General features: G+C 44.8%; 1 protein-coding gene across 1 annotated transcript in view; it reads right to left on the bottom strand.

Annotated features, from left to right (window-relative positions):
* Positions 1–27,421, bottom strand: part of LOC144112432 (actin-binding LIM protein 2-like) — a gene marked incomplete at its 3' end in the record, with an annotated part of 99,024 nt that overhangs the window by 34,705 nt on the left and 36,898 nt on the right. The window contains 2 exon segments of the mRNA XM_077645272.1: positions 9,428–9,596; positions 20,758–20,829. Of these exon segments, the coding sequence (XP_077501398.1) occupies positions 9,428–9,596; positions 20,758–20,829 (241 nt within the window).

Genomic DNA, 27,421 nt, shown 5'->3' with positions numbered 1-27,421 from the left:
GCTGGAATCCAGCGGCAGTAACCTGCCACTGTAACTTTTCTACGGTGCCTAGGTACAAAAGGGCGAAGCGCACGCACGCAAAAAAAACCTATGCCCATACACGAGTGGCTCATTCCTGCAAATAAAAGATAAATGCAGCAGCTTCTTCGCAGTGCCTGAGGTCAAAGTATCTGAGAACTACAACGATGCACTTATACATGAGCAGGCAAGGAATAGGGAACACAGCATGAAAAGGAAAACACTGCTACAGTCAGCCGCCGCGACACTTGCTCCCATAGGTCGGCACACTCATCATCATCATCAGACTGACTATTCCCACTGCAGGGCAAAGGCCTATCCCATGTCTCTCCAATTAGCCCTGTCCTTTGCAATTTGTGCCCACCCTATGCCTGCAAACTTCTTAATCTCGTCCGCCCACCTAACCTTCTGCTGCCCCTGCTATGCTTGCCTTATCTAGGAATCCCCTCTGTTATCCTTAAAAACCAGAGGTTATCTTGCCTTCACATTACATGCCCTGCCAATGCCCATGTCTTCCTCTTGATTTTGACTAGGATTTCATTAACCCGCATTTGTTCCCTCACCCACTCTGCCCGCTTCCAGTCGTTTAATGTTACACTTATTTTTCTTTCCATGGCTCGCTCCGTTGTCCTTAACTTAAGCTGAACCCTTTTCGTTAGCCTCCATGTTTCTGCCCCATAGGTAAGTACCGGTAAGATAAAGCTGTTCTGCATTTTTCTCTTGAGGGATATTGGTAAACTGCCATTCATGATCTGAGAGAACCTGCCATATGTGCTCCACCCCATTCTTATCCTTCTAGTTATTTCCTTCTCATGATCCGGATCAGATGTCACTACCTGCCCCAAGTATTCCGTAACCACTTCCAGCACCTCGCTCCAAATTGTGAACTGCCGTTCCCTTGCTAGGCTTTTGAACATTACTTTGGTTTTCTGCATGTTAATTTTTAGACCCACCGTTCTTCTCTGCCTGTCTAGCTCATTGATCACGATTTGCAGTTTATCTCCTGAGTGACTCATTAAGGCAATGCCATCAGCGAATCGCAGATTATTTAGGTATTCTCCATTAACTCTTATCCCCAACTGTTCCCAATTCAGGCCTCAGAATACCTCCTGTAAACAGGCAGTGAATAGCATTGGCGAGATCGTGTGACCTTGCCTGATGCCCTTCCTTATTGGAATTATATTGCTGACTTTATGGAGGACTATAGTAGCTGTGAAGTTGCTATATATATTTTTTATTATTTTGACATAAGGCGCTTCTACACCTTGATTCCTCAATGCCTGTATGGCTGCTATGGTTTCCTCCGAGTCAACTGCTTTCTCGTAATCAATGAAGGCTATATATAGGGGTTGGCTATATTCTGCGCATTTCCCTGTCACCTGATTGATAGCGTGAATATAATAATCTATTGTCGAATACCCTTAACGAAAGCCTGCCTGATCATTTGGTTGATTTAAGTCTAAGGTTCCCCTGACTCTATTAGCAATTACCTTAGTAAATACCTTGCTGAAAACTGATAGTAAACTGATCGGCCTGTTACTTTTCAAGTCCTTGGCACCTCCTTTCTTACGAATTAAGATAATGTTAGCGTTCTTCCAAGCTTCTGGTACATTCAAGGTCATAAGGCATTGCGTATACAGGGTGGCTAGTGTTTCTAGCACGATCTCCCCTCTGTCCTTCAACAGATCTGATGCTACCTGATCCTCACCAGCTGCTTTTCCCCTTTGCATTGCTCCTAAGGCTTTCTTTACTTCCTCTTTCGTTACTGGCGGGATGACACATTGCTCTGCGCTGCTGTCTCTCTCATTGACGTTCTGTCTCACTCATAAGTGCCCTCATATCACCTCGCTCACTCACATGTCTGTGAGTGTGAGTGAGTGGTCGTGTGCGTGGGTGGACGTGAGTGAGTGCGAGTGAGTGAGTGGATGTCAATGTGGGTGGCCATGAGTGTAAGTGCACATCAGTGAATGTGTCAGTGGAGATGAGCATGAGTGCAAGTGAGTGGATGTGAGTGTCAATGGAGATTAGTGTGAGTGCGAACGAGTGGATGTTAGTGAGAGCGGCCACGAGTTTGTGAGTGAGTGGATGCGAGTGTGAGGGGAGATGAGTGGTGAGTGGACATGAGTGGTTGCAAGTATATGTGAGTGGTTGTGAGTGGACGAGAGTAGCGAGTGGATGAGAATGGTGGTTGGACGCAACAGCGAAATTCGCAACTTGTGTTTCATGAGGACGGCATCGGCTTAAATATTTTCATGTTGTTGGCAACTGAGGGAAGGAAATATTCACTGCTGAGCACGCTCGAGGCACCATAAGACATAATGCCTGTGTCTTTGGACGCCCGAAGCAGAGGATTCTGCTAGCATGGAAATGGCAATCTTTCGCTGCTGTTTGCCTTACTGGTCCACCGCTGGCATGGGTGCAGGCTCTTTGCTGGTGCAATGAGCCACTACGGGTTGTATCAGATCCTTAGATCGAATTTCGGATTGCCATTGCTAGAAAGGTAGATGTCTTTTGTCACGCATTCTACATGGTTCAAGCTCATATACGCAGAGCTCCACTACTTGCTGCTGAAACAATGACTGCCCGCTTCTCAGCAATAACTAGCGTAAGGTGGGATCTTGAGCACTGCAATGGACGCAAAGGTTTTTTCTGTGCCCGAATAAGTGCACTGTACAGCTTTGCTCTCGTCGTAATTTTTTTTAACAGCACCGAACCTGAAACTGGCAGAGACTTCCATTGACAGCGCGAAGGACCGGACCTACTTGGCCCGGCTCATGAACTGCAGAAGCTCGGCTGAAGGTCGGAAACAACGTTTTCTGAAAACAAGGCACGCTTTTACGTACGCCAGAGGTCCTTGTTTCTATCACTTACTTGAAGGCACCCTGCGCTGCAAATCAAGCATATGGTTTTTATTTTTTGTATGCATGGCATAAGACATGGTGATGCCTTGATGCAGAGAAGATAGCCGAAGTGGCAATATTTAATGTTCTAATTTGCTCCAGAAATGCTTGTTTTGTGCTGATGGTGACGAAACGTTGCAGAAATTTTTGGCAATGGATACATGAGGTGGCAACCAAATTGGTTGCACTCTTTTCAATTGGCTGGACGTACAGTTCGAACTGAACTCTTTTATACTCGGGAAAGGGATCTAAAATATAATGTCTCTCAGTACTGTCACATTTTCGCTCAAGAAAAGATTACAAAAGAAAAACAATACAAGCAAATGAAAGCTAATAAGAATCAAGCTAGGGGCAACAGTTTTCATTTCGCCTAAAAGCATCCTGTAAGTCAGTGCTGCTGTTAAAACTGCCCATACCGAGAAGACAGCGAAGAAAAACCGTCCGACGAACACCATAGCGAAAAGTGTGGCGAAAAGAGGACACAAGGATGGGGGCGGGAGGGAAGCACAAGAGAGCTTTCCATGAATATAGGTCAAAGTACGCTGGCAAGTTGGACACTGGACTGCTTATAGAACAGGACAGGGTAGAGGATTAAGCGCCCCCACAGTGCAAAAAACAACAACGTTATTTTAGGGTCATGAAAAGGCTCCCGTCTGCATCATGCACGCGGAACGCAGGCTGCACTGCCGAGGCAACAACTGCGTGCAAGCTTGCGCTGCATGTGTGCAAGGCGTGTTCCTGATTTGCGGCGCCCAATATTTGGCACTGGGTGAGTAAAACGGGTGTATGAGATGCAATTGTTTTATCTTGGTGTTCTCATTATTGTAAGTGGAATAACTTCTGTTTGCCTGCTTCGATTTCAGCAATTCTACCGCCCCTGACATCTGACCAGCACAAGGAACCCTTTGAACTGGACGCTACAACTTCCTCTAATACCTTCTGGACAGGGCTTTTTCCCAGTAACGTCCTGCCATTTCAGAAGGGCATGCACTGCAAAATGGCTCACAAATTAGCTGCATACGCATTTTTCCACGAATGACATTTCCTTGACAATCAACGCAGCAGACTGATCACGATCATCATCAGTCTGACTATGCCCACTGCAGGACAAAGGCCTTTCCCATAACACTCCAAATTAAACCCGTCCTGTGCCAGCTGCAGCAATCCTTTCCCCCCGAACTTCTTAATCTCATCTGCCCTCCTAACTTTCTTCTGCTCCCTGCTACGCTTCCCTTGGAGTGCACTCTGTTACCCTTAAGGACCATCTGTGCGACCCAGGCTATGCAAGGGGCGAGTGAATGTTAATATAGTGAGTGCACATGAGGGTAAGTGGTGAATGGTTTCGTGTGTATGTGGATGTGAGTGAGTGGTTGTGAGTGTGAGTGCGAATTTCAGTGAGTGGTTGTGAGTGCGAGTGAACATGAGTACGAGTGTGAGTGAGTGGTTGTGAGTGCAAGTGGACATGAATATGATTGTGAGTGAACAAGTGTGCGAGTGCGAATGAGTGGTTGTGAGTGGACATGAGTGCGAGTGCAAGTGGCCGTGAGTGTGAGTGTGACTGAGCCACCTCTCATGATGTCGAGGTACGGCTTCTCCCCCGTGCATCAAAAAAAAAAAAAACCCGACCAGGAAGAGATTTTGGCTACTTTCACACTTGCAGTCGATGGACTGGATGCATTGCAAAATTCTTTCCAATTTAATATAACAAAAATGTGGGCTGAATTCTGCAAAAACCAGAAAAGGAGCTGTTGAGACCTTGTGCCAAAAAAATGCTAACTGACATTTGCATGAATTGAAATTGCCAATAATTGCCTTTGTACTTCGTTCAACAGTTACATTTTTCCAAAATTAGGTGGTTCGGATCATACATTTTCTGGATAACACATTTCTCCGCCCTTTTTATTTTAAATGTATCAAAAAGGTTTTACTGCATTTCATATGCACATCTCAAATGCACACACAGGATAGGAGTACTTTGTCTCGTGTGCGTGTTCTTTTCGCGCATCTTTACCGTGTCAGAAATAATTCACCAACTAGACCGACAACATGTTCTACTTAAGAACCGATATTTGTAGGCACATTACAGAACCCTCTACCAAAACAGCACACTAAACCCGATCAATAATTATTCTTCACTACATATTTCGCTCAAACTTCTGTAATGAAATATCCAGCTGTGCAATAAGGTGAAGAAGGCAAACAGGGCAAAGGAAGAGTCAAGAATGCACACAGTGAACATGGACAGTAACAGAAGTCACTGGGAGGAACAAAATGGCGGTAGCAATTGGCATTAGCTGCACCTGCATCAAAGACTTTATGCAAGCATACTTCAGTACGTGCAGCTGGGCTTTTTGGTTGACTGTTCAAGGAACAAGAACAGTAGAAAAAATTGGAGACTAGGACACTGAGAATAAGATAGGATGTGCACTAAGTTTCAGCACTGCCTTATTGAACAGACACCAAATATACAGTGCGTATGTGCCCATGCAACATGACGATATGATTAACCTGACAACCAGGTCACAAATGTCGCCTGGCTACTGAAGAAAATTTAAGAAAACGCATATCCCTATTTTGCAGAGCCACTGCTGAGGTGCCAGTGCAACTTCTGCAGTGCAAAGCGACAAATGCTCTTCAAAGGAGCCCCTTCAGTCAATGCCACCGACCGATTCTCCCCCTTCACCGATTTGACCCCTCTCCCCTTTGACCGATCTTCTTGGACCTGCTAGCGTGAAATCGCAGGGGGTGGCAGATGAAAGGGCAATAATTGTGGCTTAATTGGATTGTCCAAGGTGTCCTGAAAATTGGTCGACGTCATTGGCTAGAGGGCCTCCTTTGCTAAGCATCTGCCATTTCGTTCTTAAGTTGTATCCGAATGTAGTCCCGTGGTGGGCAAAGCCAGTGCGCAGCACGATGGATGCTCTTGCTACAAATTAAGCAAGACTGATAGATTTCCGCTTGGCCAAGAACTTACTTGCCAGGCACCAGGCGATGGGTGGTCACACCTCAACAACCCACTATTGCCAGAGCAGCTCACAAATTCGCACCTCCTCGAATATTACAGGCTCAAATAAAGAATACTTACACCCCCCCTCCCCCAACAATCCCTAACAACAGCGGATGCCAAGGCATGGCGGCAGCTCCAGAAGAGCTCCCCACAAACCTCCACCACAAGCACACCCTTCCCCTCACAATAGGTCTCCTCGATTTGGCTGCACTTTCTGCACTAGTACACAAAAGTGATGTGCCACTGCGGTGTAAGTGTAGCCTGGCAATAGCACTCTCGGTGCAGCGGCCAAATCAGGTGCAAAAGTACAGACACGTTTGTCTGCTGCAACACTGTGTTGGTGTCTGCCACATGGTTTGACTTGTGCACAGGATTGTACTAGTTCTATTAAATGCTGTGCATTGGTCGACGTTGCACACTTCATGGCAGTGGCTATGAAACTTGTCAGTCCCAAAAGTGATATGAAGAATTTGACTCTCCCCTTCCTGTTAGAATGTGCAATGTGGCGCGGGACGACCGTCGCCAAGCCAGTGCAAGCTTCATTGAAGAGATGACAACAAAATGCTTGGACTTTGAATTCAAGAGGTTATTCAGACAGCCATGCGAGACCGTAGGCAGTTTGTGCGCGTGATTCAGGCTGTCGCAGTCTACCAGCAGAAAAGATTGAACTGCACAACTCGCGCTCACTGTCAGCAGATGGTGGCGGCGGAGTGACTGAGAGAGACTGACGCGCAGGCAAAGGCATGGGCTGACGGGCAACGTCAAAGCCAGTCACTATTGTAAGTGGAGGTGCCGATGGTGAGCCGCAGTGAGTCATCACAAACGTTGTGACCACTCAAGTATTAAAAATCAACAGCACTCACCTTCTGTCTCTTATACAAACATTCCATCGTGCTGCGTGTAATAATAATAATCTTTATATGCGCACAAAAAAGAAATGGTACGTAAAGCAACGTGTGAGGCTGACAGAGAGGTGAGAACCCATTCACAATGTGCCTGCCGGCCAGTCGCTTGCATGAAAATAAACACAGGCACATGCACATACACTGTCATTCCAACTGTTTGGAGAGGGCACAGCGCAGATGCCGTGTCTAGCATGGGTATGCAGCTGCCTCAACGCCGTCTACTGAAACAAGTATGGCCACAGAGCCGTCTGCTACTTGTCTGCCACAGAGCGCACCAAGCACCTTGCACTACTTGCACGAGAAGAGAACTCGCCAGGAGGCTAGTGCAGAAGAACTTGTGCAGCGCAATGGCAAATCGAGTGCCAAAGTGCACGTAGCACTAGCTGCACTGACAAACTGAGTGCAAGAGTGAGAGTGCTGCATCGCCTAACTGGTGCAGAAAGTGCAGCCAAATCAAGCAGACCCAATACCCGTCTCACTGCACGTCATACAACAGCACCGAACCTACTCTATACCACTCCGCGTGAGAGTGCTCAAACCAGACAGCCACCTACACCCTACTACCTCTTCATAGAAAGCTGCTCTCTCCAGCTCTAGCCTAGTCGATCAGCAACGGCTGATCACACGACCCACGGGATAACAGAAACCACTGAAGTCCCCGACTGAGTACCCACCCACGAGGACCAGTCTCCCAGCTAACCTTTCTAAAAATAAAAGTGTTTCACCACCACCACCGATTTGACGGCTGAAGTGAGAACGAAACCACTTCACCAGCCACCTAGCAAGCCCAACACAGCATGAATGCCGTTGAGAGCTTTGCAGTTCTGAACTCGCTACATGCAATGGCCACACACAGCCCAAGTGCGCAGAATGTAAAGTGAAAGATTCAGCACCCAGTTTTGCGTCTGACCATTCTCTCCCTAGTCTGTTTTGCGCCATTTTAATTGTGAGACTCTTTGCATTCTTGGCTACGCTCACCACGCTGCTCTCCTCGTATTCCAACTACCATTGCCCAGTCACAGCGAAACAAGTGTTCCTCGGGAAAGCTCATAAATACATCCCCAAACCGCTGCTGTACAAATACGCAAGTGGCGGCACCATGTGTTCTTCACTTTTATACAATTTTCTGGCTAATTAAAGCTTTGTTTCTGATAAAAACAAGATATTTCCTATTGTGCGACACTATCCTATCAGTCTAGCCTGGCTTTAATCCAGAAAAAACTTGGTTTAAGACCTTGGAACTTGCTATCTTACCAGCAAGAATGTAGATGTTCCTAAAAAAACAGAACAGAAACTGGCAGAAAACACCTCAAAACTAACAAAGCCTCGTGATCAAAATGAGCTGGCTGAAGGATATTGAAAACATATTGAAAGATTTGCTGAAACAAAACCTGCTTAGTGCAGAGGAGCTCAAGTACGCTTAAGTAGAACATGCTGTCGGGCTAGGTGGTGTATTTCTTTTGACACGGTAAAGTTGTGCAAAAAACCACATACAAGACAGGGTATAGGACAAGCGCAAACTAAAACTAATTTTATTCACAGAATGCAGCACTATCTGAGGGGAACAGAAAACAAACCAGCCATGTGCAGTCAAAAAACTGTGCATGTTACATTCCGCAGACACCAAGACTTACAAAGAAAGGCCATTCCACTATTATACAGCTCAACAGAAGAATCACTGATACAATCACACCTTTTTTTCATTTCATAGGCTTCAATCAGTTTACGTGCGATAGTGTTGCAGCTTTTGCACAGAATTCTGATATCATTCGGCAGTGGCCTGCAGCCCTGGAATGTCAGGCAATGTTTAGGCAAATTCGAACCCTCCTCGGTCGATAATGGCAGGTCATGTCCCGTGCCCGATCGTTAATGTAGTGTCCAGTCTGGCCTACGTACTTCTGACCTCAAGTTAGTGGTATCACGCATATGGCACCAACTGTGCATTCCACAAAGGGCCTAGTGTGCTTTTTGCCACAGCCACTTTTCTTTGCTCCTTGTTTGGTGACGAGGGGGCATAGCTTTGTCAATTTGAACGATGCAGTAAACACCATTGGCACTTTGTACTTGCCCGCCACCATGCAACACCTTAAGCACATACGGCACCACTACTGGTCTTCCTTTGCTTTCAGTGAGATCAGAAAGAGCTGCAACACTATCATGTGAACTGATGGACACCTATATCATAAAGAATGGCCATGACTGTATCAGCGATTCTTCAGCTGAGCTGTATAACAGTGAAATAGCCTTTCTTGATAAGGTGCTGTAAAAATCTGCCTTGGCGTCTCCAGAATGTAACATGCACGGTTTTTTTAATAAACTTACCTGGTTTGTTTTCTGTTCCCCTCAAATAGTGCTCCGTTCTACAACTAAAATTAGTTGCAAATTTGCACTCGTCCTGTACCCTGTCATGTGTATGAGTTTTTTTTTCGCACAACTTCCCCATGACAGGAGCTCAAGTACTACCACAAAAAAGGCCAAGCTAAAACCTGGATCACAAATACAGAGAACACTGGTCTGAGAGACAATGACAGAAAGCAAGTCAAAGGCACAACAAAAGCCCTGACAACACGTAAGAATTGCAGAATAGTGGGCAGCACCTGGCGGCCGGTGAAACTGAGGCGACTTGGGTGGGTGCGGCTCAAGAGGCCTGCGCAGATACCCCTGGGTTGGCTCAGCTGTCAGGTAGCTGTAGGCATACACGCGGCTCAGGTCGCTCAGCATTGGCTCTTTGTCCAGCAAACTGCCAGGGCTTGACGACCGGCCGTACTGCCAATGACACCCACCTTTCATCAGCTCAGAGAGGCAAACAAACGTTTTCTTTCACCATTGCTTCTACCAATAACCAGGTTTGATTCCTTAACTGTGGCACATGGCAGAAAGATACCCCTTTCAGCAGACATAAAAGTTCATCTGCGCAGCACATAATTGGCAGTGACACTGCGGACAAAGTATGCACCAACTTGAGCATATTCGTGCATATTGGCATGTAAAACAGAATCATGAGTGTGCATCTCTGGCACCGCATTAATGTTTAGAAGCAAAACAAAAATATGCACAACTTTCTTCTTTAGACCAGTATTTCTTTTTGTTTGCCTGTTTGTTGGTTTCAAGCATAAATACACACTTGAGGAGATGGGCAAAAGGCATGGTAAGTCTGACAAGGCCCATCTTCCCTGATGAAGTTCACACTTGGCACAGAGAAGCAATATATATATATGTATATATATATATATATATATATATATATATATATATATATATATATATATATATATATATATATATATATATATATATATATATATATATATATATATATATATATATATATATATAATATATATGTTGCACTACAGCATGGACAATTTTGCATATACATGTCATAACAGCTCACTGCAATAAATTGCAATATACACCTTACAATGATGAATAAAATAAAAAAAGGAGGCATCCATTAATGAAAAGGAACCAGTTCTAACAAGGTAGATCAATTGGGGTTCTACAAGCAGCACTTAAGACTGTTAACTTCTTTCTAACTAGGTTCCTTGAGGTTATTCAATAATAACTTCTTGTACTTGTCCAGAACCAGGCCCTCTCAGGGTGAGCAGACTGCCAGTGAACCTGCCTACTAGGAGAAGCATGGTGCACAAGCTCTTGCACTGGCATGTTTCTGACTGACATACCTATGAATAAATGTAGAATGACACCACAAAGGCAGCAGGGGGCAAAGACGTCATGAGTGCTACCTCCACAAATTAAAAAAAAATTACCTCTTCGCGGCGGTATTTATTTTGGCAGCAAGCATCTAGCAACCTCACCCCTGAGGAGGGTTAGAGACTCCGGTCCGATGTCAGAGAGCAGTTCTGCCTCCAGGGATCCGCTGGGAGAGACGAGTAGTTGCATCATTAAGTGCGCATTGGGGGGTCGAATTAAGCCAGTCTTGAACTAAAGGTTGATGATTCATGATGTGAAGTGCTAAGGCAATGGCTGAATAGCAAAATGTGGCTAGGGGTGCCACAGCGGTAACATACATGCACAGGCCACAACTGGAGGCAAAATTTCAGGGTGCATGGAACAACGGTCATGTTTAACTAATCAGCAGCCGGAGTGGGTAATGATGCACGGTCTGACTACTAGACCTTATATGGTTACTAGGCACCAGAGGTGGGCATCCTTATGAGGGCGTCCTCACCCTCACCTCACGAGGATTTTACTCAGTGAGGTGAGGTTTATGGTCTTTATGGGGGTTTAACGTCCCAAAGCGACTCAGGCTATGAGGGACGCTGTAGTGAAGGGCTCCGAAAATTTCGACCACCTGTGGTTCTTTTATGTGCACTGACATCGCACAGCACACGGGCCTCTAGAACTTCGCCTCCATCGAAATTCGACCGCCGCGGCCGGGATCGAACCCGCATCTTTCGGGCCGGCAGCCGAGCGCCATAACCACTCAGCCACCGCAGCGGCCTCGGTGAGATGAGGGTAAGGGAGGATGGGCACATGAAAATTCGTGAGGACGAGGGTGAGGAAGGAAAGACGTGGTGAGGTGAGGGCGAGGGAGGGAAGACATGATGAGGTGAGGGTGATGGAGGGCAAAATGCACTGTCTGAGGGAGAGGGTGGTGGCCCAGACCATACTCCAGGCTAACACATTTTTGTCTGTGCAGTCCGTTACGAATTCCCATTCTAAAAGAGCTAGTTATTAGGGTGAAGGTTCCCTGGGAAGGCGTAGTTTCTGCAGTCTGGAGGTACACTCTGGTACCGCAGTCAACATTTTCATTATCAGCCCTGAGTCTGCTGGATGATCCGAGTGCGGAGTAAAACATGTAGAAATTATACCTAGTAAGGCTGTTGAATTCCTAAGTTCTAAGCCTCATTTCCTGGAATAAAGTCCGATTTCAGCTCAGTGAAGTTTCAAAGAACTGGCTACAGTGTCAAAAATGCTTCTACAAAATTCCACTGTCAAATCAAAGCCTGCTGGCGGCGTTGGTGCGAATTTTTTCAATCACACTTTGAGTAGTTCAGTACAGTACAGCAAAGCCAACCAACTAGTCTTGCCATGGAAATAAAGCAGCAGCTTAACCACCTTGGTATGAATCATCGCTCGCTCTGTCTTGCACTGAACGATGTGCTAGAAAAGAAGTTGTACAGCTCTCCAAATAACAGGAGCATCTCTTAGTTTACTTCTGTTACTGGTGAGACGAGAGACCGCATAATCGCACGCATGATTTTATGAACCATATTTCTCGCAGGCATGGTAGGGAATTGACACTCAGTGTTTGGGTAATGAATAGACGTGCAAGGAAAAAATCCCGGGCAGTTCAACTTGGTGTTAACCACGTATTATCGTGCGATAGCACCATTAGCCTTGGTTTTGCATGGTTTATATTGACTTTCTATGCTTTTGCTTGACCTGAACTGGCTTACTTTGGTTGATATACGAATACGGTTTATTTCCATGTTTGTACAAAACATGGCGAGATGGAAGAAAAAGCTGCTGAACAGCAACTTGACAGGCTCCCACCCCCCTTGTTTACATAGGCAACAGCAGCTCATACAATATACATATACTGATCAGCATACACACACACAAAAAAACACGTTTTGATGGATATTTTATACATCACTAAAATTGGTGAAAGACAATTTCCGTGAAATGTATAGGTACGAAACGCAGTGTAAGTATGCATGATTGAAAATACTTCAAAGATTTGAAAGAAGAGCAGTTATAAAACCAAACAGAAGAATTAACAGGTACACAGAGCATACAGATCAAACCTGAGAAAAAAAAAATTCCATAAAAGGTATTGCATAGGTAGTACAATTGTAGCATGTGAGAAAGAGAAAAAAAAAAGTAATTACCCTTTTCTCAACCCTATTTCTAAACAACTAAAGGAATAAATCTCTGAATTCTGTTTTCGAAATGCTCATCACATCAATTTCTTTGCGAAAAAAATAATTTAATACACTTGGTACTGTGTGTCGTAACATTTGTTCACCATAATTAGTGCGGTTACGATGAACTTCCCAGTGCTCGGGATGTCTAGTTGTATAATAATGGGTATTCATTTGCAAGTTTGCCAGATTAGTTATGAGATTAATGCCTTGTTTCTTTTCATCCCTTAACTCTTTACAAAGATGATAGTTATACAAGTTCTCTATGCTAATTAGTCTAAACTTTCTAAGCAAGCTGTCTACTGAGTAGTCTGGTGAAGAATCTGAAATAATCCGGATTACTTTATTTTGCATTACCATCAGTTTCCTGATATTTGTTGAGGTTGTCTTGCCCCACACTAAAAAGCAGTAATTTATGTGCGATAAAAACAGTGAATGATAAATTAGCAGTCTTGTGCTTACAGGAAATAGGTCTCAATGCCTGTAGATTAATCCTATAGTGCGAGCTAGGGTTGTGATAACATGATTAGTGTGCGAGTCCCACAGCATGTGCTCTGAAAAAATTACGCCTAGAGTTTTAAATTCTGTCACAATTTCTATCGGCTGACACTGTATTTGAAGAATATTATTTGGAACAATGTCTCTGCCCTTCGCTCGGAAAATGACTGCTTTAGTTTTTTGGGTATTAATAACCAAGCCGTTGCAGGAACACCAATCATGAAGTTTGCTTAAAGTGTTGTTTGCATGATTAACAAGTTTTTCGTAATTGTCACCTTCGAGAAACAGGCTGGTGTCATCTGCGTAGATCAGGAATTTTGTATCATCATCAATGTTAACAAAATCGTTTATGTAGATATTAAATAAATAAGGGCCCAAAATGCTGCCCTGAGGGACACCAAACGAAGTACATTTAAATGTGGAGGTGCTGTTGTTTACTGAAACGGACTGCATGCGAGTACTAAGGTATGATTCTATTAACTTCAAGGCAACACCACGAATTCCGCAGAATTCTAATTTTCTCAGCAAAATACCCCGGTTAAGAGAATCAAATGCCTTTGTAAAGTCTATAAAAACTCCCAGTACGTATCGTTTTTCTTCAAGTTTTTTTAGAATTAACTCTTTTTGATGAAGCAGGAGAAGTTCAGTGGAACAATGTTTCCTAAAACCGTATTGACAGTCAGTCAGGATGTTATGTTTATCTGTAAATAAAACCAGATGTGAATGGATGGCGTTTTCAAGCACTTTGGAAAAAATTGGTAAAATAGAAATTGGTCTGTAATTTCCTAAATTATTTTTGTCACCTTTTTAGAGTAGAACGCAAACCTTTGCGCACTGTAGCTGTGCTGGAAATACTCCACTTGACAGACAAAGATTGAAAATATGGGCAAGTGGGATAGCAATAATGTCAGCAATGAATTTAATCGGTCGGACTTGAATGTCAAAGATATCACTGGAGCTAGTATTTCTTAATTTCATTATAATAGAGAAAACTTCCGTTTCTGAAACTGGACTCAAATAAATTGTCTCAAGACAACTGCCAGTCAAGTATTGGGTGCAGTCTCCTGACGGTGCAGGAAACTTCAAATTTACAAGGTAGTCACTGAAAACATTAGCTAGATCAGTTCCTGAAATCGTTGTGCCATTCACAACCATTTCACTAATTCCTTTTGATGCCTGCACGTTTTGAAATATTGAGTTTAGTTTTTTCCATGTCACGGCCGCGTTTTTGGATGATCCTAAAAAAAGATTACTGAAATAGTTATCTCTGGCATGCTTAAGTTCCTTGTTTAATTTATTACGATACTTCTTAAATGATTTAAGCAGTTCGGGATCCCGTTGCTTAAGAAATGCTTGGTACATTGTATACTTTGTTTTTATTTTAGCAAGTAAATCTCGAGTAATCCATGGTTTTCTGATCTTTTTCGATTTGGAAGAATTCAAAAATGGAAGGCTTGTTTCGCAAGCAGTTCTTAACAAGTTAAAAAAGATATCAAAAGATGTGTTTGCATCAGATGAAGAAAGCACGTTCTCCCAAGATAGTTATTTTTTGGCGGAAATTTTCCAAGTTTCTGGATGAAACATTTCTAGAAGGGATCGGAAGGCTAGTTTCTTTTTCATGATGTGGGATGACTACATATACAGGTAAGTGATCGCTAAGATCGCAAGCTATGACTCCAGATGCAAAAGTTTGGATGGAGGAGCTGATGAGAAAGAAATCTATTAGCGTCGAAGACGTACTAGTAATTCTAGTTGGAGAAGAAATAGCATTATTTAGGTCATAGCTCTCGTATAACCATATCATTTCTTTTGACTCACGAGTATTAGAAGTCAAGTTTGACGTAAGTTTGCGTGATATTGCATCACTTTAAACTTGTACTGCAGTAGAATTGGTCATTCCCTGCATTCTCAGATCCCTGGGAGTCCCGATTCCACTTCTGGCGCAGAGGTGCAGCGGTTAAGTTAAGCGCCACTGCCCTGCGATGGCAAGCGCTGCCATCGGCGGGGCTTGTAAGACCGATGTTTTTCCTGAGGAAACTCTCGGGACTAATCAATAACTGAACTGCCACGGTGGGCATTTTCTCACAATCTGGTGGGCAGTTTGTGATTACGTCACAATGTCACGTGACCAAGGTGGCCCACGTGCTACAAGCATGCTTCACACAGACAACTTGAAATTAGAGTTTTTTCTCGTCAGCGACTTCTGGGGATATTACTGATTAATAAACATATAGGACAAGCCCTCAAGGCAATATTGAATGAGAGGCTAGATGCTTATGTTGTTGTGTGTGTGTTTGTGTTGTTTGAGCTAATTTGTGACACAAAACCTAGACGGTTGCGAGTTGAGCCCCGAAATACCACTCTGTCTTTACTTCTGACGTGCACTGCATACATACATGTGCCCTGCACTTATAGCATTTTACTGTTATTACATGCACTGATAGAAAGAATTGGCACACTGTTGTGTCTGTGTACAAAAACTAATGTACGCCAAGAATATTCAGAAAGCAATGCAGTCGCATTTACCTCGACAATTACAGTAAGTGCTAAGCACAGAATAGACTCAGAACAAGGAAAGTTTGTAGGTCACTTAATTACCATTACCAGATGACACTGAGGTAGCATTGGGTCTTCTAACTGAATTTCAATCCATTAATTCTGATCTCCTGCCATTTCGCGCAGCTTGCTGCATGCTTGTTTGATGGCGCTTCCTCATGCACAATTGGAAGATGATGAGGACCACATTTTCAAACTGCAGAGCAACAGACTGGCAGAGACACAGACAATAAACTTTATTAGCTGAGTGGGTCGGGCGAAGCTCCTCATAACACAGTAGGTCAACCCCGCCGGATGGTCAAGAGCTGGCAGTTCAACATGTGTGCACGTGGGTAGGTGACAAAGACGACGACATTGCAAGCACAGCTTGAGAGCCTGGCAGTTCAAACATTCAGGATGTTAAGATTTCTGCCAAATGACGGCTGAGCTGAAGGAAGTGTATGAACCAACCGACTTCAAACCAGAGTGCCAGTCTCTCTTGGTGATGTGCTCAACCTTACATCCTGTCTAGTGCTCTGCTGCTCTCTCTTTTTGAGATGTCTTTCGTGGCATTTCCTAAAAGCTGTGTAAACAGTTCTCGTAAATAGGATATATTTTCAGAGTACTAAATACCATGCTTAAAAAAAAAAAACCTGCGGTCAGACATAGTGGTCTGAAGCAGCGACCAGGGGAACTGATCTGCACAAAGCCGCGGGTTCAAATCCCGCTCCCCGGGCTATGAGGTTTTTACTTCTTTAGTGTCTTCCCCAGGTGCGATGCCGGCTTTCCATTGCAGTGAGGCTGTCGCTTAATATAAAATATTATTCAGGCCACTTGAAAATCAAACGGGTAGCCTGAAATGCAGCATTTGTGCTGAATTACGGTAATCACTAACTCCCCGATTCACAAGTGAACGATTCCTGTGGTTACCATTTTAGTGCCCTAGCACTAGGGCTTCCGCTCCTACGAAAAGCGGTTGTCCGACTGTCTGAAGCCTGCTTCTGGCACGTGAACCACCTAGGTCATGTGACGTGACATTATCACAATCTTCCCGCCGCATTCTGAGGCAGTTCAACTAATGATTAGTCACGAGAGATTCTTCAAGAACAACAACCTGAGTCTCACAAGCCCCACCGATGGCAGCACCTGCTATTGCAGATCAGTGGTGTGTCGCTTAACCGCTGCGCCACTGCCTCCCTGGGATCTGTGAATGTAGAGAACGACCGATTCTATCGCAGTACAAGTCTAAAATGATGCAATGTCATGCAAACTTGCATCATATGATATATCAACCAAGGAAAGCCAGTTCAGGTCAAGCAAAAGCGTCGATAGTTAAGATAAACCATGCAAAACAAGGGCTAATGGTGCCAGCGCACCATAATTTGTGATTAACCTCAAGCTAAAGCGCTCGTGATTTTTATGCTTGCACGTCTACGCATTATCCAAAAGTTGCGTATCAATTCCGGACCATGCCTGCTAGCAATTTGATTCATAAAATCAGGCGTAATAACATGGTCACACGTCTCACCAGGGGCGGAAATAAACCAAGAAATGCTCCTGTTATTGGAGAGCAGTATAGCTTTTTGCTTTTTAGCGCCTCGTACAATGCAAGGCAGACCGAGTGATAATTCAGACCAAGGTAGTTATGCTGCTGATTTATTTCCTTGAGAAGACTACAGTGGTTGGCTTTGCCCACCAGACTTTGCTGCACCGCTCTGCTATACCGCAATTCCAGTGAATATAGAAAACAGAAAGATACAACTGTACTGAACAACTCACTGTATGACGAACGAAAAAAATCTGCACAAACGTTGCCAACAGACTGTTCCCTACTTTGATTTAACAATGGAATTTCGTCGAAGCATTTTTTGCGCTGCAGCCAGTTTTTTTAAACCTCAATGAACTGAAATCAGACTTCGTTTTGTGAAACAAGGCTTAAGAGATGGGAATTCAACTGCTTTACCACGTAAAATTTCTGCATGTTTTAGTCTACACTCCGATCATCTGACAGACTCAAGGCTGATAATGAAAATGTTGACGGTGGTACCATAGTTCCCATTGGACCGTCGGCCGCCCGCAGAGCCCAGTCAGTGTTTCCTTCTTAAAGCACTATATTTCCAGGTTCGGCAGTGCCTGCGGATCACGATATCGCTACCCCGTTGGCTTTTGTTATTACGACAATGGAACTTCTCTTCTGTCACTGTATTGTACTGTAATAAATGAATAACCGATACCGTAAAGAGAAAACATGTTTAAACAAGTGACCCTGACATATACAGAAATTTACTGATTTCTGCCGATTTCTGAAGCCAAATTTTGCTACTACTTTTCTGAAAACTATGCCAACACTGGCAGGAAACACACTATTGAAGACTTACAACACGTCATGCATACGGGAAGAAAAAGTGCCGCACAGTTCACCGAAAGTCTTGTGGTACAATGAAGGGATGTTCGATGCCTTCGCTAGCGCTGCCTGCCTCATCAGCTGATCAGCCTTATATAATAACCGATGAAATACTAATAAAGTATTGCCATCGCCTTGACTAGATCTGAAGTTAAAAATTTTTGTTGAACTCCTAATGGCAAACTATTTTCGACTCGAGTAGTCTGTAATATCTTCACATTTAGTTGACATACTCTGACTAAAGTTTTGAAAATGAGAAGAGCATGTCAATTTTAATGGCAAGTGTTACGGTTTCAATGGGCCACGTATTATCGCCTTTCGGGTTGCGCGATGACAATCTTCTGAAAGAAGCCCTCATTGCGTTTGGAATTGAAGCCCCTGGAGATGGTGCGAGTCTTCGCGACCATTCAAAAAACAAGTTTGGTTGCTTGCACTGCTTGGCTTGAGCCACGGTGCCCAGGCGCTGGTGGACCAACGGTGCAACGCACGTGGGGAATTTCTTTATCTCAGCTCTGGTTGGTGGAAGTGGTGCGTGAGTAGTTGTAATTTTTCCTTGGTTTTGTAATGTTTAATCGCTTCGGCAGAGAGCAGAAAGACGAGTGGTTAGCTAGAAGTGAGAAACTGGCGCGAAATGGACGGAATGCGTGCGCCTGAGAGAGAGCCAGGACAGTTGCGTTGCAGTGACCGAACGAAACGGTCCGATCCAGTCATGACTCAGAGGCTGACAGAGATCTGGCTTGGTGCGGAATCCGGCCTCTATGAAAGCGGGAGACAGATACCTCACTTAATGGCGGGTTCTGGGCTGATTGTGCAGTGTTAAACTTGTATGTAGTTTGTGTGTTATACTCTTGAATAGTCTGAGGCTGACGGGAATCCCACTTGGTATGGACTACGGCTCCCTTGAGAGTTTCTGAGTTTGTAGCTTTCATTGGGCACACCTGCTGACCACTTTGTAACGTAACTGTAAATAAACAGGTACAGTTGAAGAAAACTTTGTCCTCTCCACCTGCCTCATTGCGTCGCCGGGCCAGCAAACAAGCGGGAACACCATTAATGAAGAACAGCACCGTTGACGACCTAACCTCGCTGCTCATTACATCGAATTTCTTCGTACAAGAGCTTCTTCCAATAACACTGATACAAGCTTTGTAGTCGCAGTGCAACCCATTCAAGAGACTGAATGGCAAGAAGTATATTGCATAACCAGTGGCGGCACCTCTGTGGTGCAAACATGATCACAACATGAGTCAAGTTGGCAGGTCTTGGAGAGCCCCGGCTTAGAAAAGGCACAGGCTACAGTTGCCTGCAGCATGCATCTGCAGCCCGGCTGTGACCCATGTGACCTGACCTTGCCACTCCACGGATAAGCCACCACTTCCCTCTGCTCTCTTGAACTCTTCCTCTGTCCTTGTAGCTCGATCTCTGTATCTCCTCCCGTACTTTTGTATTGCTTTAATCAGCCGCATTTTCGGTCATAACGCCGGTATTCCCAGTGCGTTAATTTCACCATTCCCCATTTTTTGTCTCATCTATGTAATGTTCTAATCACGTTATAACTCTTATTCTCTAAATTCCTAATTTCCTAAATGCAATTATCTTGAAGCCGCCTCTGAGTGGCTATTTAGAGTGGTTTGAGAAGAATTTTGCTGCGCTTTGCGTGGCCTCAATTGTCTGGCACAGTTCATTTTAGACCCTGCAAGGAGAAGTACCAAGCTGACCTGGCTCTTGCCAGTGATCAGCAACAGCATGAGTGTAGTCCCTCTCATTTCATGCAGCCACTGTTGGCTACTGATAACTTCGGAGTGTGAAGCATAAAAGAACTTACACACGGCTTGACAGAGCCAAATGCGGGTGCAACGAACAATCGTTGGCGCCTAGTGCGGCTCAGTAACATCGGCACATGTCGACAATAATGAAAAAGAGCTCACTCAAATGTTACAACTGCTCATTGAGAGGGTGAGGGCGAGAAAGGGCCAGTGAATTTTACAAAATGATGATGAGGGTGAGGGAGGACCAGTGATTTAACAATGGGGATGAGGGAGAAAAGGCGAAAATGAGGGCATTTGCCCATCTCTGCCTAGGACACTGAACCTTTTTTTTAAAATCATGGTTTACTTTAGATGGGACGCCCTGTATAATTTGTATTCCATAAATACCTAAGCACAAGTGTAATGTAACACCTTTGCAGTTTTTGCCTCCCTGCCGTCTTTGTTGCGACATACTACCCATCTCGAAGTAGTACCACCTTGCCCAGATTTCTGCCTTGTCGACTGATATCTGTATGACATACAGCGTTAGTATATTATTTAACTAAATAAACTGGACAAGTGCTGCCAGCAACTTGATAAAAACACTGGCTTTAGAGCAATTCTCTCCTTTAGAAACAAGACTTAAAATGTTTACCAGTGCACTTCAAGAATGGTAAGCAGAGAATGGTAAGCCCATACAGAATGGGAAAGTACAGAAACAGTGCATTCTGCTAAACTGAAACACTGCTTCTTCCAGGAGACTCAGCCACAAAGTAGCCGCAATTACCTCAATGAATCACTATTACCACTCGGGAAGCACTGATACAAGCACAGATGCATATGCAACAAACCTGAATTTTCAAAGAGTCGTGTGGGCTGGCAGAACGGAAGCTCTTCGGGCTGGGAGGATGCGTGCCAACAGTCTAACAGAGAGACAAGCAGGGAGAGAGGGGCCCATGCACCAAAAGTACAAAGTCAGGCCAAGGCTCCACAACACTAAAGCTACAGCAGCACATCAGTCAGGCAACAGCAGAGCAGTCTGCCTGGCACCGCTGCCGTTATGTAACTCTCAAGCTTACTACCTCCATACATCATCCGGAACACACAAGTAGCTTCACAAGAAGAGACATTTTCAAACAAGTACCAGAAGGTGCTGCCAGCGCTTGGTTCACACCTATCAGGCTTAAGTCTGCTTAAGGCACTGCACTAGAAGCAACGAGTTCAGCCAAGGAACAGCCACCCCATGCCCCCATCAGCCACTCACTAGCATGCAACTCCCTGAAACAAGGGCAGCACAAGCTGCTGAGAACAAAGCACACATTTTCTACTACCCACTAAATAAAAATTTCTTGAGAATTATGTGAATGTCAAGCGAAACCACTCAGACTGAGATGGGATATGCGCAAATAAGCAATCATTTAAGTAAGTGAACGCACAAAAGTTACTGCATAAATGCACTACTACAAAGTTATATGAAGCTGTTGTGATGGAAATGTGCATGAACAGAAATAAGCCGATGATTTACATAGGTCCCATGATGAGTGAGCCTTACCAATATAACTACAACAGCTGCTATTTCCTCACATGATTTCTTAAGGATTCATGCATGTGCACCCCCTCTCTCTTCCACGGAAGAATCTAATCTTACACCCTAAAAACTACCTCATTACAGCTGAAATCTACTGAGAGAGAACTTGGTGGTAGGATTTGTTCACTACAGTAGAATCTTGATGATATGAGCATGGCTGACACAAATTCATAAAATTCTCTAGCCGGAGTGCATTGTGCACAATGTGCAGAATTTTCAAACATCCTCCAGTGTCAGTATGGATAATATGAACATGCGAACCATGGCCTTACACTCAAGCACTCAGTGCTGCCTGCATATCACCAATATCGCGATCGCTTGTCATGTGGTAAGCACAGCGAGCAGTGAGCAGTGGCGCGTCGCCCACACACCACCAATTCCGTGATCACTAGTCGCACTGTATGCACAGGGAGCAGTGAGCAGCGGTGCACGGCCCATACATCCCCGACGTCACAGAGTGAGCATGGGAACGCAGCCCCGCACATAGCCCGCACATCGCTGACGTTGCAATCGTCAGTCGTGCTGTACGGACCGCGAGTGGTGACCTATGGCCACGTGGCTGTAAATAAATTCCGTCAGCCATGAACAGACCTGCATGAATGCATTTCCCATGATTCTGCACAAGGATTTCCTTTGTTCTCGATGACACAAAATTTCGAATGATACAAATATTTTCGCAACCCCACGAGGTTCGTATCATCAAGGTTCTACTTATTTCACACTATGCTACCTTCCCCAGTATGCATAACCGCATTTTTTCTATGAAATGTGCAACCAATGACAAGTAACATAACCATGTACTGAAAGTGTTTGCGTTATCTAGTAGTAATGAAAATGCTTGACAAGCAAGCACCATGCCAGTTCTCGTTTTAACCCTTTATGCCCAAATCAGGAAGGAATAAAATAAAAAAATCACTACCTCCACCTTATGCTACCTAATGTACCCACAATCACAAGCCAATTTAAAATGTTTATTAGCAGCGGTAAAACTTAAGAAACCGGTATGCCAGAAACAGCTCCACTTCGTGCGGCCAGTCCCAGTTGTGTGAAAGGCAAGGCCTCAAACCAACTCGAAGAGCCAGAAACAATACACAATTTTTTATCCAATAAATGTCTTCCTACTTTTGCTGCAAGAGTAGCCAGAAAATGGTTAATGGTTTATGGGTGTTTAACGTCCCAAAGTGACTCAGTCTATGGCTCCAGAAATTTCGACCACCTGGGGTTCTTTAACGTGCACTGGCATCGCACAGTACATGGGCCTCTAGAATTTGGCCTCCATCGAAATTCAACCACTGTGGCCGAGATCGAACCCGTGTCTTTCGGGTAAGCAGCCGAGCACCATAACCACTGAGCCACCGTGGCGACCAGTTGCCAGAAAATGAGAAATGAGCTGCTGAACGCTTGCTAGAAGTCGCATATTCCCACCCCCCTTTTCCTCACACACCTTCCTTACCTGAGAACATCTGAGAACATGCTCATGCTACTGAGAACATCTAGCTGTATATGTATATTTATGTTGTTTTGCATCGCAGCACAATCCAGCACCGGATGGCGTACTATGATGTTCAAATTATCAGCAGCCCAGTTAAAGCAGAGTTACTTTCAGCACCACACATCAAAAGAGTAGAAAACTGAGCTAGTTGGTTCATTCTTCTTGGTGGGAACAGCCGAAAAAACCAAAACGCAGACACAGAAAGGAACACACAGAACGTAGACGAAGCTGACTGTCAACTAAAATTTTTATTGGAAAATCCGCGCTTTTTGTTTCCTTGTCAAAAAGATCTTGCTTTTATCTCCCGTGGGGTTCATTCAAGAAGGAAATTTCTTTTCTTGATAGAGAGATGGATGGTGTGCTGACGCACCGCTGTCCTGTTTCCCGTATCGCCAATGCCTCAAGGATCTCACGTGTCAATTTGTCTGCATAAAAATGCGGACTATCCCGTTCTGATGCTTAGCAGCGTAGCTGAAAGCTTGCTGCGGAAAGTGAAAGGAGTGCAAGAAAGGAAAGGTGGACATGAAGAAGGCATTGAAAGGGAGAGATTAGCTGTGGTTCCGTATGTTCATGGATTGACCCATAACCTCATGAAGATTGGCAAGAGGCACGGGGTCCGGGTTGTTTGCTCTGCACCGAACAAGGCAATGAGCATGTGTGCTCGAGTCAACAGGCAAAAGAAGCAGCAATGCCAGATCGCACACCGAACAAGATTCAGCGAGTGTGTTAAAGGTGTGGTTTATAATATCCCTCTGGCCTGTGGAAAACAATATATAGGACAGACGGGAAGGTGCCTTAATGATAGGATAAGAGAACATGCATCATCGCTATCAGGTGCCCCAAGCAGCAATCTAGCCCTGCATTGCAGAGATTGTAAAGAAAACAAAAAAGGCAAACAAGTGCGCAAGTGTGAGCCCAAGTTGCATGAAGTTCAAGTCATGAAAAGGTATGCAGACAAATTGACACGTGAGATCCTTGAGGCATTGGCGATACGGAAAACAGGACAGCGGTGCGTCAGCACACCATCCATCTCTCTATCAAGAAAAGAAATTTCCTTCTTGAACGAACCCCACGGGAGATAAAAGCAAGATCTTTTTGACAAGGAAACAAAAAGCGCGGATTTTCCGATAAAAATTTTAGTTGACAGTCAGCTTCGTCTACGTTCTGTGTGTTCCTTTCTGTGTCTGCGTTTTGGTTTTTTCGGCTGTTCCCACCACACATCAAGGGTACGATGGAATTACTGCCAAATGAAGCACAAACCATGGCGCGTACAGCAGCATACAGATTGAGCATGGCACACCAACCCTGATGAATAGCAATTATAAATCCTTGCATGAAGCATCAACAGTATCCCTGGCAGGCACTGCCGGCAGCACTGCTGCTTCACCCAGGCCACTTATAAGGCAAACATCAAAAGGTCAACACTACTTCCTTGAATGTACCACTTGCACCCGCTGCAATGAATGCATCCACAGGAGGAGCACACCATGATTTAATTCGCCCACTGCTTGCATGCTCTAACTTTTGGAGTGCCTCTACAGTCTGCGTGTGGTCATGACCAGACAAAGCCTAGTGATGCAACTGGTTAATATGCAATTTGGAGCAATTTTTGGAGCACTAAAATTTCCAATTTGGAGCACTTTGGAGCAGAGGAATGTCAGTTCAGGAGCAGTCTGAACCACTAAAATTTCGAATCTGAGCACTTTTGGGGCAATAAAACATTGGTTCTGAAGCACTCTGGAGCATGTAGCTTTTAGTTTCCAAATCTCTTTGGTTGGCAAACAACACCAGAAAAGTTTTAGTGTCATGTAAACATGTGCTACACTATTAAGGTTACTATTGGCAAATAGCCACATCTGAGAGGTCATCAGTTTTAAGTTATATGCTGTATAATTCAAGAAAAGACACCTTTGTGAAATATGTCATACAATGTTTAGTTGAGCAGCCTGTACAATGCACATACTCTCGAGCACAGTACTCAAAGCTCAGATATGCTGATGTGTAGCTCCTCGCTTTTCTTTACAAAGCTTCGAAAGCTTTATTAAGTCTCCTCCACATTGAAACCTCTCCGTCAGCCAGTTCAGCCACATTTTCTTGGACACTTGTGCTTGCCTCACTCAGAGGCAATTAATCAGACTCGGTCACCACCTTATCCTTGTAAGCCTGGCCAGTTTTGATCAGCCCCTGTGGTGGGTGAAACATTATCAACATTTCTGCCTGTAGTGCACACAAAAACTGCACTAACCCTGAACAATGTAAAGAGCTCCATTTTTTCAAACAAATGGCAGAGCACCGGGATCACCATGTTGCATGACTGAAGCAAACGACGAAGTGTGAAAACAGTAACTGATGTAGCTATGCCCCTTTATAACAAACAGTGGCCAAGCACGAATGAGACTGATGATGATGATGATGATGATGATGATGATGATGATGATGATGATGATGATGATGATGATGATGATGATGATGATGATGATGATGATGATGGGTTTTCATGGTGCAAGGGCATCTGTGGCCCTGACGCGGCCATTAAAATCGACTAGTTAGACAATCCCCGGACATGGTGCTCAGTTGCAATGAAGACGCAGGAGTCAAAAGCCTACGTGCAGAAACGCCCCGGACGGCCGCGATCTTCATTGTGAACGTACACGAGTGTTAAAAATATTCCGCGCACAACATGAGAACGACGGGCATTGCAGTTATGTGACAGAAAGGAGGAAAAAAACCTCCATGCGAGCCCAACGTTGCCTTGTCTAGCAGGAACTTGCAAACTCATTGCGAGGCTACCCGAGTAGATGTGCGTCTCGTGGAATGGATGTGGAGTGAATCAACACTAATGCATTGCCCCCCACTGAAAAAGCTTGCCACTGAAGTTGCGCAACTTACTGCATAAATCTCAGCCTAAAGTGGTCGGGTGCACTGCGCCTCGCAGCCATTTTCGCCGGCGGCCACACTGCTTGTGAGATTTTTTACAAACGGACTTTACAAAAATAACGGACATTTACTTGGTACAAAAAGTTTACTCCACAGCATGAAATGCTGTCTATGCACACCTGCTGTACCGAGCGTACTGTCTGCAAGGGTTCTCCACAAGCTGCTGCTCGTCAGCAATCAGCAATAGTGTTCCTGTATATCGGGAGCACATACAGGAATACCAGTCAGCAAAGACGACATTTTGGTAGATGCGATGTGCCATATATGTGGAAATCACCATTTCTGTGTGCATGAATTATACCAGCAAATTATATCTGCGTCACAACTAAACGCGACCATCGATCTTTTGACTCAAGATGGGCTTTATCGGCCGGCCAGTTGGAATCACGCCAATGAAAACTTGATTCTAAAGATGTGCAAGCCTGAGGATGTCGACTAACCTCCACCTCAACGCATGTGCTGCTCATGTTTTGTAAGCGAAAGAGAAACGGGCGGTGGCTCGAAAGCACGTGCTGAAACTGAAACTTCACCGGACCGAAGACATGCCTATGGCATAAAAAGTACGCCATGGAAGACTGAGTTCCAAAGTTAGTTTTTCTCCATTTACTGGAAATTTCGGGACATAAGGAAAGAATGCTGTGTGACAGTCAGTGAGCCAGCCTACATGTGGTGCCAATGTATCTGTGGGTTGTGAGACCTATATCTTGGGCCTCCAACTGCTGCTCTTAATTGTGAATGTGTCACTGCGCAGCTGCTGCTTTCAAGCGGTGACTCCATGAATGACACCTGCTAGGCATGCACACCGCACGCGCAGCACCACCCTCCAACAGGCATCAAAAGGGGCACCCATCGCGTGTCTCACGCTAGCTTCTCTTCGTGCTAATGACGTCGAGCTTGTTTAGTGAATTTCATGCGGAGAAGAGCGGCTACGGGAACTGCTGTCACTAGTTCTGCGGAAGTCAAGGAAGCCACGCATCCTCCAATTTGAGAGATTTAGCATAGCACAATCTGCTTCCACGGGGTGCCACTGTGCATGCGCAGATTGCCACGAGGACGCCACAAGGTGCCAGACGCTGTCCTGCTGTTTGCATATGCACACTGGCGGCGTGCGGAAGCGGATCACACTATGCTAAATCTCTCTATTGATGCACACCACTATGGCGGTTACAGCACGTGCACACCGTGAGTAGTGCGGCTGCAGACACCTGGCAGGTACAACTTGGGCGCTGAGCTTCCGCCTGCTCGTATCTGTTGCCGCAAGCATGTGTAGACCGGCTACGGCATACACACGGGAGTGCAGGCACGCAGCACGGTCGGGTCTTTGGCTGCTGAGCTCAGCAGTGCCATCGCGGAGGAGGTATGCTGAACCAAAACCACACGCAGCAAGAGTTCCGAAACGTTACTCACTCGAGACAAATATTTCGAGATTTCAAATACAGTAGAATCTCGGTGATACGAATCTCACGGGGTCGCAAAAAAATTCGCATCACCCAAAATT

The sequence above is a fragment of the Amblyomma americanum genome, chromosome 1 (assembly GCF_052857255.1).
Source record: "Amblyomma americanum isolate KBUSLIRL-KWMA chromosome 1, ASM5285725v1, whole genome shotgun sequence".
Taxonomy (NCBI): Eukaryota; Metazoa; Arthropoda; class Arachnida; order Ixodida; family Ixodidae; genus Amblyomma; species Amblyomma americanum.
The sequence above is the reverse complement of the archived record's forward strand: the minus strand, read 5'-3'. Positions and strand labels throughout refer to the sequence as shown.